The 14,789-nt window shown below is 41.2% G+C and overlaps 4 protein-coding genes across 5 annotated transcripts in view; 1 reads left to right on the forward strand and 3 right to left on the reverse strand.

Moving 5' to 3' along the window:
• slc52a2 (solute carrier family 52 member 2) overlaps nt 1–417 on the reverse strand; it is a 15,448-nt gene extending 15,031 nt beyond the window's left edge. The window contains exon 1 of the mRNA XM_085790721.1: nt 171–417. Coding sequence (XP_085646847.1) covers nt 171–303 — 133 coding nt within the window. The 5' untranslated portion in view covers nt 304–417. The remainder of the gene's footprint in view (nt 1–170) is intronic.
• The window catches only part of fbxl6 (F-box and leucine-rich repeat protein 6), a 25,547-nt gene extending 11,083 nt beyond the window's left edge, over nt 1–14,464 (forward strand). The window contains exons 1-10 of one of the 2 annotated variants that reach the window (XM_085790719.1): nt 6,786–7,009; nt 7,648–8,281; nt 9,302–9,460; nt 9,544–9,607; nt 10,424–10,555; nt 11,394–11,501; nt 11,599–11,712; nt 12,773–13,004; nt 13,675–13,918; nt 14,021–14,464. In XM_085790719.1, coding sequence (XP_085646845.1) covers nt 7,731–8,281; nt 9,302–9,460; nt 9,544–9,607; nt 10,424–10,555; nt 11,394–11,501; nt 11,599–11,712; nt 12,773–13,004; nt 13,675–13,918; nt 14,021–14,150 — 1,734 coding nt within the window. In that variant the 5' untranslated portion in view covers nt 6,786–7,009; nt 7,648–7,730 and the 3' untranslated portion in view covers nt 14,151–14,464. Of the gene's footprint in view, nt 1–6,785; nt 7,010–7,647; nt 8,282–9,301; nt 9,461–9,543; nt 9,608–10,423; nt 10,556–11,393; nt 11,502–11,598; nt 11,713–12,772; nt 13,005–13,674; nt 13,919–14,020 lie in introns of those variants that run through there. The other variant, XM_085790720.1, reaches the window with a different exon arrangement.
• Nucleotides 1–14,789, reverse strand: part of mbpa (myelin basic protein a) — a 354,691-nt gene that overhangs the window by 318,039 nt on the left and 21,863 nt on the right. The gene's annotated exons all lie outside the window — the stretch shown is intronic.
• On the reverse strand, nt 2,498–6,648 carry LOC146977942 (uncharacterized). The gene is made up of 4 exons (XM_085790718.1): nt 6,633–6,648; nt 5,895–5,982; nt 5,613–5,679; nt 2,498–5,375 (listed from the first exon to the last, which is right to left on the reverse strand). Exons 2-4 carry the CDS (start codon nt 5,922–5,924, stop codon nt 2,809–2,811), a joined length of 2,664 nt encoding a protein of 887 aa, XP_085646844.1. The 5' UTR covers nt 5,925–5,982; nt 6,633–6,648; the 3' UTR covers nt 2,498–2,808.

Below are 14,789 nucleotides of genomic sequence, written 5' to 3' on the forward strand. Positions count from 1 at the left end.
CTGGCTCTCTCCTGTGGGCTACAGTCAAGTCAAGTGTTTAGCTTGTTGCTAACAGATGAAGCTAACACCAAAACGGCTACACATTAGGACCCGGATGTAACTGGCTCTCTCTGTGTGTGTGTTTGTTTATGTGTGTGAGTGTGTGTGAGTGTGTGAGTTGGACCACTGACCTTCGGGCAGCACGTTGACAACCACCGGCAGCTCGACCCACAGGCTGTTGACGGAGACCCAGGAGCCCATGGCGAACAGAGCCACCAGCCCGTGGGTCACCGCGGCGCCGCTCCACCAGCTGCAGCCGGACATGGCGCCGCTCACCCCGGCCACAACGACACAGAAAGAACCCCCTCCTGGAGGAACCGTTTGACTCGGTGTCCGGAGTTCAGACGCTGCTGGCGGACAGTTCAGGACTCTTCACGCTGTTCCTTCTCTCTCTGTGTGTGTGTCAACCTGGAGGAGAATGGTGGTGGAACTTACGCAAAGTTCCCGCCCCTTCGGTTGTTGCCTTCACTGCCGCTCGGAAATCACAACATCTGATCGGTTTCTGTCAATTATAAAACAAGACGGTTATCGCTTTTTCCAGGAGGCTATTTATTCTGCCCTACACAATCATTAGAAAGATTCAAACTCGATATTGTAGCTATACTCCTGTGATTTCTGTGGTTTGTTTGTTTGATGAATCCATTGTAGCCTACATTTATTTTTTCATTGTTTATATTCTCAAATAATGTTGGTTGAATGTACAAAACTTCCTTGAACTCAATACATCTACATGAAAAGGACATTTTTCTTGACTTTGATGATAACCAAATGGATAATGATTTAATTTTTTTGGAACAACTTGTCTTATTTTTAGGAAATTTTCATATACACAAAAGAAAATGGACTGAAACTTTACACTTTTTTTGAAAGAACTTTTTCAGTACGGCACCGACACCAAAGGACTTGAAATACCAAAAGCGTTAAAAACAAATTTTATTTTGGATAAATATTTATTTAATTAATATGATTTTCTTTACATCAATGCATTTTTTAAATATATACATGGTAATTATAAACTCTTTATATATTTAGCCTACTTTTATATAGCCTATTTCTCTTCCCCTGGCACAACAATATTGTTATGTACATAAGTGTTAATAAAGTTTAAAACAATATATATATATATATTCTGCCCTACAAAGGCAAAGTGCAGTATCTTTTTTTTTTTTTTTTGACCAATCAAAAGTGTGGCATATTCTCTTCAATCTGGTAGAATTTGATAGTGGTACTGCTAAAATTTCCAGAGTTATTGGGCTTTTTTATTTTGCTGTCCATCCAAAAAAGCAATGTGAAACCAAAGCAAAATGCAGTAGCCTATCTTAATTTACTCTATAATTCCATTGGAGTAAAACCAAGGCAAAAGTGCAGTATCTGCACCAAAACCAAGGCAAAAGTGCAGTATCTGCCTTAAAACTGTCAAAATTGGTCACAAAATATGCCATAAAATGGTCAAAATTGGTCAGAAAGACAGTCCACAATTAGCTAATCAATTATAGACTTGGTAGTTATTCATAATTTGATGCTTAAACCTGACAATGAAAAACACAAAAAGCTGTTTTTCTCAGTTTGGCATTTTAAGATACTGCACTTTGCCTTTGTAGGGCAGTATTGATGGTTTTCTTAGTCTCCCAACTACACATATCACCGAAAACTACCTACCTCAATGCGACACTGGGTCCATCCTGGCTTTTTAATGCAATGTCTAGACGAAGCATCCGTTTACTGAACCCCCTGAACGCACCACCTTTGTAGAATTCCTCGTTGGACAACCATGGGGGTGCGTTTGTTTTATCTTCCCACGACAACCGAAGCAGGCGGCGTCTCAGAAACAGCACTGCATTATACAGTACTGTACATGCATTTACTATGAGTCCACGCAGCAACGCAGCTCTTCTTATAAAGGATAAATGTGGGGCGTTTACTTGACATTATATTTAGTATAAGTTATCTAATCTCCCATAACATCAAAACAAACAATGGAGGGTGTTCATTACAAAGCCTGCAGCCCCCCTCTCATTTCCTCTAAGCCCGTCAGTAGATCTTAGATCCACTGTAGTAAGGAAAAAACAACATAATGTTCTTTTGGCACAGTGACCCCAATAAGCCCCATACTGTCTTCGCTGCCTGAGCCCCTCCCAGACTCCCAGCTTTTATAAGCATGAAGGCATGAACTCGCTGACATTGCTGCTGATGCATGTGATGCAACCACAAATGCCCTTCAAATCTAAGAAACACATTGTGATTATGACACAAACACTGGGCCCATACAGTCATGAACTTGAACTCGGCTGATTCTGTAACTGAACTATGGTCACAGTAAAAAAAGAGACACTACCATACACTTTTATCACAGAAGACAGAGTAGATATAAAGAAAGAGGTTTATTTTGACAAGGTAGTTGATAAACAGTAGTAAATTAATTACGATACATACTGTAAACCTCAGTGTTTTATTTTCTAGAGATAGTTCCAATACAGCACAAATTAATTGCTTCAAAAATGTGTTGCAGTGCACAATATAACAACTGTGTCAAATCATGGCATAAAAAATACCGTTTGTACAACATACATAATTGCTTTGTCTGGTATATCCAGAATCATCAATCATTATTACTGTGTGTTTGCATTGAAAGATTGAGGTCATTGTGTTTATTTCTGTTCTTAAACACGGGGTCATGTGAGGACGTCACATGTTGGCATACGTTCCATTTTAAGGGTTAAGTTATTCGTCTCTCTCTGTCCGTTAGTATGACACTTATTTTAGATGCACTTAAACGCCCCACGTGCTGCTGCTCTCACTCGGCCCAGCTGCGTTTGGCTTTTGGCGCATAAACTTAACCTTGGTCTTTTTTGGCGCCAAAACGAGCGAGTACCCCGGTTTAACACGCGGCAGCGCCAGCTTTAGCTTCAGCACCATGTCTGTGCAGTTGCGGAAAATGCAGTCCAGGTGTGTGTTCATGTTGTTGAGAATCATTCTCTGGTACAGTATCTCGCAGCGTACCGCTTCCCGTTTCTCTACTCGAGGTTTTCCATCGAAGCGCAGCATCATTTTGTCGACGTCCGACTGCGTCCTGCATGGCCCGCCGTTCCTGTTCACTGAAGCTATGATGTAGTCCCTGTCCATGTTCTCCTCCACCTCCTCCTGCTCCACTCTTACAGCCCTTTCTCTTTTACCACTGAAGGTTTTCTTCTGCTGTGGGCTGCCTTCATCTTTCGGCCCCATGCGAGCGTGTTTTTTAGTGTGCCGACCGGAGGATTCATCAGAGCTGTTGTGACACGATCCAGGCCGGTCATCCTCTTCCTGAGAGCTGTCTGATAGCCTGTTTTTCTGCGAGGACTGTTTCGAGGGCCTGTCGGGTTTTTTCTTCTTGTCAGGGTCGTCGTCGCCGAGAGGATACTCCGCCATCAGGACCGAGAACGGGCAACTCACAAGTTGCAAACTCAAATCCGGAGGAGGGACTTCAGACAACTTTCCTCCTGGTAGAAAGTCCTTCAGATGTTCATCAGTGACGGCCGCAATCACCTTTATTGTCCTCTTCAAGCAAGCCTTGATGAGCTCCCTATTCGTGTGCCACTGACCACAGAAATGAAACACGCCTTCAAAAGTCTTCTCCTGCAACGGAAACTGCAGAAAAACATTTGTGGCCTCTTCAGGTTCGAGTAAAGTTGAAGGATCTTTGGACCAATCGAGGAACTTCTGGTAGAGACAGAGCATGTACCGACTGAACAGCGAGTACTCGGCGCCACTTTTCAGCAGCTGCCAGTACGGGCCGAGGATTTTGCAGTAAACAATGGCCAGGACGCACACAAAGCTCTGAATCATAGAATCTTCAGCGTCACCGGCGATGCTTTCGAGAACAACATTCGGGCAGTTTTCGTCGTCCAGCGAAAGCAAATCAGAGATGAAGAGCCCAATCTCCTTGTGATGGTGAATCACACCCGCTGCAGCTTCAAAGTAGTTGTTGAAGGGGTTTGACTCATTCACCGCAAGTTTGGAGGGGTTTTTCTTCTCCTCGCAGAAGGCCACCCAGTGCTTTCTATAACTATGCATACCAGAGGCGCGGGGGCTTAAGAGATCACAGGCCATGTGAATGTAGCGTGAGGTGGCGCTTTCTGACATATTTAGAAAGTTCTTGAATTTTAGAAGCTTGTCGCGGCCAAGCTTCTCTCCTGTTGACAGAACAATCTCTTTTTCAAAAGCCATGATTTGCTGCTCGACCGCGTCGTGCACGTCAACGAGGAAGTTGGCGTTGTAGTTTAAAAACGCCACGGGCGAGGCCAGAGAAATGCCTCCGCTGAGCAATTCCAGTTTCGTCTCAAACTCCGCCATGGCGGGATGCTCCTTGCAGGTCAGAGTGTAGTGGTTTTTGAGTAGATCCAGAGAAAGTTTCTTGCACGCTGTGGTTTTCTCACCGTACACACTTGACAACTTCTGGACAGACAGCATTGCGATGTCCAGCAACGTCAGGGCTTCTGCTTTGCTGTTTGTCCTGTCGTCCTCGCTGCTGGATGCGCCCGAATCCCCGTCACTTTCATCGTATATAGACACGTGTTCCTTCCGTATTACTTTCTTTAAGACTGCTCTCTCCATGTCGGGACCATCTCCTTGCATGATTTCATAGCTCTCGTACTCTTCCTTGATTGTAACTTTCTCGTAACCGTCCTCTCTTCTAATGCGTTTCTTGACCACAGGCTTTGGTGCTTTTTGCCGCACTAGTTCAAATGGAGTTTGAAGCATATTTTCCAACGCTGCGCTCCTCCTGTGACTTCTTGTTTCAGAGTTGCAGCAGTACTGTTTTATCTTTTTTATCTTGCTCCTGAGCATCTTGTACGCCTTGTAAATATCCCCTCTCTTACAATACTCAGGGTTGAAGTTTTTAAGCCAGCTAACTATAATAACTGGGGCAATTTTTTCCCTGGCAATAAAGTTGGTCAGCTCCAGAATCAATCCATTTGTGACTTCGATCGACTGTGCTTGCTCTGAAAAGTCCCTCATTTCCAAAAGGTGTTGTCGTTCAACCCCGATGCTGTCACATACTGGGCCGACAAAGTTAAAGTTAACAGGTGATTCCAGAAAAGCAAACCTTGCTTCGCTTCCCAGGCTCAGCGTTGTCGCAATGCCTCTTTCAATCAAACGACGAAAATCAGCCGTCTTGTATCTGGGGAAGATTTTCTTTACCCATTCTACGATGGCAACCCATGGGAAATTATTATCCTCCCTCAGAAGTCCCACTTGAATCAGGACTCTGTTCTTGCATAGCGTCTCTTCAAGCTCTAAACATTCCCCTGTTTGAGGACCAATAAAATCCGCCACAAGCTTCCAATAGTACTCATCCCCTGAAAAACAGACAAGATAGCAGGTGATTAGACAAATCTAAAACGAAGTGTAAAATCTGATTATTTTCGATAAATGTCAAGGCAATTTCTTCATATTCAAAGTTTTCTGTTGGCCTTCAGTTTAATAAACAGATTAATTATCTACTTCCCAGTGACACATGTGTCATCTCTACACAATATGTAGAGATGAAAAATTATCATATATAGTAATTATAATGAAATGCCTGTTTTACTTACTCAGATTTGCATCAGTTACAGCAGCTTTTGCACCGAGAGAGAAATCTTCACTGTCCTCCATTGTGTGCTGTTTTAACAGAAAGGACCCATTAGAAAATATTTAATCCTCAGCGTCTTTACACTCATCACAAAAGGGATAAATACTTATTTACACTTACCCATTTAAATTCCTTTGTAATCAAAGCATTAATTTGGTTGATACTCGATAAATAAGATTGAACAGTTGACTGTGAATTAACTGTTAAATCAACTGAGTGAAGAACACAAATGAAACAAAAATACCTTTCGTTTTTTCCTGGAGAATGTAGCCATGTTGTGTAATGCTAGTCCTTGGCATTAGCAAGCAGAAAGGCACAATGCTGAAATTTCCCTGAAACAGAAAATAAGTTGTAACCATTTTCAGCTCACATGTATTTATTTGAATGAATTTAAACTCATTGTTTACCACTTCTACTTATGTATGTATTTGTTTCTGTATTTTCAAAACAAAGTATAGCAATGTTGTGTGACTGATTAGGCTATGTTTTGGGTGGGAGTTCATTCAAGTTCTCTGTGCATTTTTGTTTTGATGCACTCATGTTCAAGTGTTTCAGGGGATTTGAGAGTTATTGAACACATTACACATGTAATATCACAGAAATATGGCTCATTTAAATGGGTTGAACAAAATCACAACACCAGAGTGCAGCAGCATAGAAAAACTAAGAAAAAAAACACAGTCTCCAACAGTCTCACCTTAAAACTACATCCTGTAATGAAACAATCTGGTTTACTGCTCTAACTTTTCACAGTAAAAGCTCTGTCGCCACGCTGAACTATCTCTGCAGGCCAATGCTAACTAGCAACATGCTAACGTTAGCGTCAACTTTTTTACCTGCAAACTAAATCAGCACGATGCTCAAATTCAACAACAACACACGTCTGACACCACAGGATAAGAGCCGCGTTTTTAAAATGAAATGCTTTCAAGAACAACCAGGCCGTAAAAGCAGAAATTAAAAGTATAAGTTCAGTTCCTACCCACAGCAGCAGCAGTAGCTCCTCTACAACATGTTCGTCGCTCCTCACCACGGCAACAACACTGCGAGTGGGAGGAGTCGAAACTGTGGAGCTGCGCGGTGATTGGATACTTTCCCGGAAGGCGGGATATTATGGTGGTCTCCACCAATCAGAGAGGCGCATTGTACGGAGGCTAGAGGAAGTGAAATTAGCCGTTATTGACTGGCTGGCTAGCAGCAGCAGCAGCAAAAATCAGAAACCTAACCCAACATCGAGCACGAACTGCTCGTTTTCTTTAATGGATATGATTCATATTTATTAGGACAACAAATGCCGCCAACGTAGTGACAGCTGCCGTGTCGTTTGTCTGCTTCGTTAAGCCGCATTGTGACTTGTTGGTGAGTAGCTAGGCGGCTAGTAGCAACACAGGTTAGCTAACAGCCAAACAAAAACAAACACATGTAAAGAAGTCGTTGTTGGAGTAATTATTAAATTACCTAACAATTAACACGACGGAAAGTGGGTTTTATATTGTGCATTAAGTTAATTTGTAATATACAAAATCACCTGGTGTATAATTCTGCTTGTAAATTACCTCGAGTGCCTTTGTTTACTGATTTTATTACCCATATCATAAATCAGTATTACTTGAAGCCGCCTTCAAGAGCTTCAGCTTTTAATTACACGATAACCATGTCCTGTTTTTCTGTTCCCACCTCCCATTTATTGTGTATTAACAGGACATTTAATGTAGAGATGTCGTGCAAAAGTTTGGACACCCCTGGTCCAAATGTCTGTTAATGTGAACAGTTTAGCAAGTGAAAGATGAATGCTTTGTTTCCCCTTTTCACTCTAAAACTGTAGAAAACTAAAATAATACACTTAAAATATTGAAAAAAAGTGTTTCATGTTTAACTTTATGTCTTTTGGAGATCATTTCATCTTCCCCTTGATGAACTGTTCACATGAACAGACATTTGGACCAGGGGTGCCACTGTATTTCCTCATCTTACTCTGTTTATTTAATTTTTTTCAGGTCCTGATATGTCACTACTCCACTGTCGGTGTCTGGTTCTCTTGTAATGAAGCTCATTGTGACGACCACATAGTAAGTAGCACATGATGGATTCTCCTGCAGCAGAGGCGTCAACCGCACATAGCGACAGGAAGGAGGACGCTGCACCGAGCAGTTCATCTGCATCGGGACCAAGAGAGGGTGGACCAAAGAAGTCAAAGACAACTGCTCTGAAGAGAAAATCCAGTGAGACAAAAAATGCAACAACAAAGAAGCGAAAAAAGGCCAGAGTGTCCAGGCCGGCCCGGCCAAACTACACCGTCCATCAGGGGGAAGATATGCTTCTTGTCATATCCAGTACCACCTCTCAGTACGGCGGAGGTTCAGCCTGGAAGCCCCCGAAGAAGGGAAACAAAAAGAAAAAGCTTGTTAAAAAAAAGTTAAAAGTCAACGAGATAAAGAAAAAAAGGACGGTCCGTGCCAAACCTAAACCTGCAACCGTCCCAGCGACAAAGCCAGAGGAGGAGGAGACTGCTGTGTTTGTGCCACGGAGAGCACCGGACCACCGATGGGGTGAAAGTCTTCCTGAGGAGGTGCTGGTTAAGATTTTCCAGATGGTGGTCGTACAAGACGGTGCTGTGCCATTTTTATGCAGGTAATAAAAACATGTTTGATGAACTGATTTCTATCATGACCTGCTCACTGTGACTGATACCAGGCGAGCACATAGTCAGGGAGGAACTGTGTTTTAATTAGTCTGGTTTCACTTTGCGGATCACAATCTACTTTACTTTATTTGTTTTTTTAGTCGGGACAGTGCATATTAATGGGCAGTGAGTGCTAGAGTACCCACTGTAAATACACCAGATTTAGCACTGGTGCTAAATTACATCCTAGTCCCCAAAACAATACAACTATTAAAGCAGAAGTAAGTGATATATTTGTGTTAATATAAGTCTTAAATAGTTGTATCTTCCCACAGCAATCACTTACATAGAGTGTTTGGACCGAAACACGGGTCTGTCAGTCACTCTGCTCTGCTCTGAGCCGAGGAGAAAACATTTATCGTATCCTACAGTTTTTATCCAATGAGGAGAGAGAACGGTATGCAGGGCTGTGTGTGCAGCCAAGGGACGCCGTGAATGTGGCGACGTAGGGACGAGGACTGTTATGGTGCGTTCAAGGAAACTCGTAACTCGTGTTTTTCCCGACCTGTGAAGTGGTTCACGGGTCGGAAGTTACGAGTGGCCGTTATAGTGACTTTCACAGGTAAAACAGGTCGGAAAAACACGAGTGGGTTGCCTGGAACGCTACAAAGTCGTAAGTTGTGACTTGAAGCTGTTATTTACGGTTTCAAAAGCCTGAAAGATTATGAAGAAAGTTAATTAAAAGACAATTGAAGATAATTAAATATTATGAAAACAACTTCTGTCACATTTCACAGACTTTGAGGAAATCATCTTCAAATCCATGTTTTGTCTGATGGACATTTAAAAACCCAATTCAAAGATCAATGTATCACCACAGCAGAGGAAGATTTAAACATTTGATGAAGAGGCTTTGATTAATTTTTTGTTTAATGACTAGTGTGTTGATTATTTGAGCTGCATTTTAATATGATTTTTTATTAATATAATTTAGAATGATGATGTTTCCTGTTGTGTTTGTGGTGCAGGGTTGGGAGAGTTTGTCATCTGTGGAACGCCGCGGCCTCGAGTCCGACGCTGTGGCGCGACGTGACCATGGGGTTCTGCTGGATCGAACCAGGGAAAAATCAGGTCTCAAGAACTGAGAAGAAGATTAAGGACACTTTGAACTGGTTGGCAAAAAACAGGTCGGTGTTTATATGAAGTTATATGGTTTGTCTTTTTATTTTTACTGTCACATAATAACCTGTTTGTCTTTTTCTGTTTGTAGATTTTCTCAGCTGCGACATTTTTCCCTCTGTCACTGGAAAAAGAATGTGAACCATGCAGTGGAGGTAGGTCGTCCAGACCTGACACACTTCCTGTCTGATTCAACACTATTGTTCACTGGGATCCTGAGTTTATACACGTTGATTTAATCATCAGGATGATATTTTTTAGGATGTTGTTGGTGGATAAAAGAAGATTAGAACAATTATAATGCAGGGTATCCGCGCGGTCTTAAGTCTAAAATTTGAAAATCTAAATTTTAGGCCTTAAAATGTCTTAAATTCGTTGAATTATTGTGTTCAAGTCTTAAATAATTTTTAGACAGGTCCTAAATTTTCTTATGCCCATCATGGGCGAGCATTTCACTCGCATTTGACCCTAAAAAAATACATGTCCAAACTGGGAAAATAGTTTACTTTAGTCATGCTCCTTGGGAAAAATGTTATGGTAGAGCCCTCGCTACCCCAAATGCTCAATAAAATGCTCCTGCGACACCTCATTGTGCTTTATTGAATGTATTTTCAACTACAAACAAGCCTAACGAGCAACTTATATATTGCAATCAATTTCTACTTTTGTAACTCCGCATTTCTTTTGTACGTTTTTTATTTGTCATGATAGGTCTTAAATTTCATCCATAATGGTCTTAAAAAGGTCTTAAAAAGGCTTAAATTTGAGCTGGTGAAACCTGCAGAGACGCTGTAATGGGAACTTTAGTTTGAGATTCACAACTACAACTAACGCTAACTGTAGGTCATAGGTTGGAAGTTTGTATGAATCTTTAAAGATTGTTTATGTTTTACCAAATCCCAATATTAAACCTTCTTTTCTGTGTTAACATGTTGTGTTTACTGAGTTTTTCTCTTTTCTTTTGTGGTCAGCTGGTGGCCCAGTTTTGTCCTCAGCTGCGTTCCCTCAAGCTCTCGTACTGCTCGGGCCTGACGGTCGAAGCCTTCCTCAGCCTCGGCCTGCACAGCCGCTCTCTGCAGAGCATCGACCTGCAGTACTCAGAGGTACGTCACTCTCAGGCCGGTGAAGGAAGTGAAGGCCACGGGTTATAGGTTCGTTGTCAGAGGGGGATTATGGTGTCACCATGACGACACGCTAACATTCATGAGCTGCTGTCAGCGTTTAATCCTACAGCTTCAGAAAATGATGTGTTGTTACTGTCCAGCTGGCTCATCTTACATCTGACATCACCCACACAGCCAGAGTTCACCAGCACGGTTCATTTCCAGCCTGGACTTGTTTAAAGGGATAGTTCAACATTTAGTCAGATCCTCCTCTCACCATAATCCCTATAGTCATAGCAGTAGGTTTGTTACCATCAATTGTCGGTGCAAGCCATTTTTAAAACAGCGGAGCAGAGCCGTGAGCTGCTCAGAGCTACACTACGGAGTCTCATGGGATTTCTTGGTTTCCCTCATCAAACTCATCAAATACACAATCCAACAACTCCACAACGCTCTGGTGGACAAGTTGTGACCTGCACATTCACCACGCTAAGAAATAATAATGTATAATCATGTAACATTACAACACATGAAGCAAATACTGAACTACTTTCTCTTTTGAAATCCCTCCGCCCAGCAGCCATGTCTGGAATGTAGTTCCGGCTGCATTTGCCTCTTAAACAACTCTGTCTCTAATGTTACATGATTATCTCATAGCGTGGTGAATGTGCAGGTCACAACTTGCACAGCTCACGTCTCTGCCCTGCCGATCTCAAAACAACATGCACCGATGATTAAAGGTGATGAACCTGCTGCTACGACTATAGGGGTTATGGTGAGAGGAGGATCTGACTGACTAAATGTTGAACTATCCCTTTAACAGGCGTTTCTATTGTAGTTTCAGGTTGAGGGCCTGCTGGAGTACCTGGAGCATCATGGCAGCCAGATCAAGCAGATTTTATTCACTCACGGACTAAAGAATGACCGACTCCTGGCTGCTATAACTGTAAGTTCTTCATCTTTCCTGCCTTTTTGTCTCATGTATGAGAGAGACAGATGGAGGCAGTGCCAATAACAAAAACCACCTGAATTTTATTTTCCAGAGAGGATTCTGTCCTGACCTGGAGTTGCTGGAGGTCAACACAAGGCTCGACAGTAAAGACTGTGAACTCTCTGTTTGCATCCAGGCGCTGCAGATGGCATGTCCTAAACTCAAGGTAAAACACACACATATTATATATATATCTAAATATCTACAGCTCTGGAAAAAATAAAGAGACCACTACTCCAAAATTTTCTTAACAAATCAGCTTCTCTACATGTATGGCAGCCATCGATTCCAGTGTCTATTGATTGAACTCCAACACAAGCTCACCTCACTCTACTTAGCCGATCACCTGAACCAAATCAGATTTAATGAGGAAGAAAGATTATAAATAAATAAATAAATTTAAAAAAAACACTGCTGTGACAAAAAATGGAGATGATTCCACCAATTTTGATTTCTAAACTCTTCCTAAGTTTAAAAGGTAGTGTTGTGTTGTTTTAAAATGAATATGAACTTGTTTTCTTTGCCTCATACAAGGTCTGAAAACACCAGAATTGTTTTGTTATTTTGACTTGTTGCCATTTTCTGCAAATAAATGCTCTAAATGATAACATTTTTATTTCCAATTTCCATTTTCTGCAAATAAATGCTCTAAATGATAACATTTCCAATTTGGGATAAATTTTGTCAGTAGGTTATAAAATGAAACAAAAGTGTTCGTTATGAATAGTAAAACCAAAGGAACTGATCATTTTGAAGAGGTCTCTTAATTTTTTCCAGAGCTGTATATATCTAAATATACACACTGCTTATATTTTTCATCTTTTTTCAGTGATGTGAAAGTCTGATACTTGTCTAGATGGCCATGCATTTCTAACTCTGTGTTTCTATGCATCACATGAGGGAAACCTCAATGATGTTTGGGGTATAAATAAATAAATGAGAAAAATTGATGTTTTGTGTTTTTGTTTTTTCCTGTCATCTATCTTTTGTTGCTTTCACTTTTCCCATTTTTTGATTATCAAGCACCATATTAATCATATGTGAATTTGTCCACTCTGACTCACATGCACCATGATCCTTGTGTTGTCAAATCTTCCATTATACATTGAATCAGTGTGTTTGGAACATCAATCAATCAATCAAACTTTATTTATAGAGCACTTTTCCTACATAGACATGTAACACAAAGTGTACACCCACTGCACATGTATTGTAATTCCCATCAGACCTTTCGGATGCTGAATATCAGACCTCTGCACAAGACGATGCGTAGCGCTGCCGATGCGGCGTCGGGCTTCCCGTTACTGGAGGAGCTGTGTATCGTGACCACTTCTTACTCCTACATGACCGACAAAGATTTGTGGGACATTCTCTTCGGCTCCACGAAGCTGCGGGTGCTGGACCTGCGAGGCTGTTCGCGAATAACGCCGTCTGGACTCGCATCATTACCCTGCACTGGTAGGCCTGCAGATTTATACTTTTGCTGAAGTAGGATTTAAATTGAATTTGTGTGAAGCTTTTTGTTTGTTTTACAGAAACTTACACTACGAGTCAAAAGTTTGTTTTCATTTTTATTACATTCTACATTGTAGATTCAAACTGAAGATGTCAAAACTATGAAGGAACAAATGTGGAGTTGTGTAGTAAACACAAAAGTGTAAAACGAAGCAGCATGTGTTTTAGATTTTCCGAAGTATCCACCTTTTGCTTTGATGACAGCTTTTCTCACACTTTCGATTCAATCCTCAGCTTCATGAGGTCGTCACCTGGAACGTTTTTTGTTTTCCAACACTTGTTGCTGTTTTGACCTTCACTCTGTGCTCCAACTCATACCAAACCTTCTCAGCTGGGTTTAGGTCAGGTGACGGATAGCACTTTGGTTTTAATTAACTCTTTTGTGTTTACTGTATAATTCCATATGTGTTCCTTCATAGTTTTGATGTCTTCAGTTTGAATCTAAAATGTAGAAAATAATAAAAATAAAGAAAAACCATTGAATGAGAAGGTGTGTCCAAACCTTTGACTGGTATTGTATGTCGACTGGATTTTTCTATTTGGAATCTACGAATGAAATATCTTATTATTTGTTGCCTCCCTCGTCTTTTTCTCATCCTTTGGGATTTTGCAGATCTCGAGTGTCTGTTCTGGGGACAGTACTTCAACAGCCATGCTGCGTCATCATCACCGAAGAAGGGACTTCACATGGTGACCCAGAAGTGGAGTCAGTCTTTGCAACAGCTTGACGTTGCGAATCAGCTGTTCACTGAGGAGGATCTGGAGCTAGCAATGAGTTACTTAGCTGGAGCAACAGAGGCAGATACACTGCGTTCACTCAACCTGAGCGGGACCAGGATCACACCCTCCGCCCTCAGGTACTTGAACACCAACAGATCCGAGGATGAATCAAACATTCACATTTGTAAATCCTCAGAGTTTTTCTTTAATACCTGTTATTTTCTCTTTTTTTTTTGCAGGTCAATTGTCGGACAAATGACGGCTTTGAGCTACCTCAACCTCTCGTCCTGCCGCTATCTCCCCAGAGGACTGAAGAGAATCTACCGTGGCCAAGTGGACATTCGTCAGCTGCTGGACAAATTGGAGTAGTTCTGATATCTATTTGGTCTCAGAAATCGTGAAGTGGATTTCCAAAAGCACACTTGACTTCTGTGTGTTTGTCTAACTTGATTATTTTACCCTCAGGTGTTGTGGTAAATATTGCTCAATGATTTTCACTACTACTGGTCAAAGGTTTTTACCACACTGTTTCTCTTCAGGTTTCTATTGAACTTTCAGTAACTCAAGTCCAGTGATGATAAGTGTTACACTTTATACACTGAGACTTTATACTCTGTAAATATCAGTAACAATAAGACAAATTAAGGTGCTCTAAAACTTTTGACGAGTAGTGTTTTTATTTTTATTTTTTAAAACAGAAGCAAAGATGCTCATTACAGTTAGAAAGAATCCTGTTGGTGCTGTATAAATGTAATGTAGAGCAAATGTAAACTCGCTTAAATGAACCACCTCAAACATGAACCTACAGGGAAATTCACTTGTCTGTACCAGGATTTCTTGGATGCCATCTTCAACTCTTATGTATATTTTTTTTTTTACAAGTAATAATTCTGGTCAAAGGTGTGAAACAATAAAATGTTCATCATGTCACTATAGAGCTGCTATTACCTTTTCTTTCCACAAGAGAGCACTGTACTCCAACTAAATTGACTTTATGACCACATGTGT

Source organism: Trachurus japonicus, chromosome 11, assembly GCF_045865225.1.
Source record: "Trachurus japonicus isolate A0001 chromosome 11, Traja_1.0".
NCBI classification, from domain to species: Eukaryota; Metazoa; Chordata; class Actinopteri; order Carangiformes; family Carangidae; genus Trachurus; species Trachurus japonicus.

Bases quoted from the DNA above. Each gene is read 5' to 3' on its own strand.
- LOC146977942 (XM_085790718.1), bottom strand. From the start codon at position 5,924: ATGGCTACATTCTCCAGGAAAAAACGAAAG. The intron at 5,680-5,894 runs GTATTTTTGTTT...CTGTTAAAACAG, and splicing joins TCTCCAGGAAAAAACGAAAG to CACACAATGGAGGACAGTGA. The intron at 5,376-5,612 runs GTAAGTAAAACA...TCTGTTTTTCAG, and splicing joins TGTAACTGATGCAAATCTGA to GGGATGAGTACTATTGGAAG.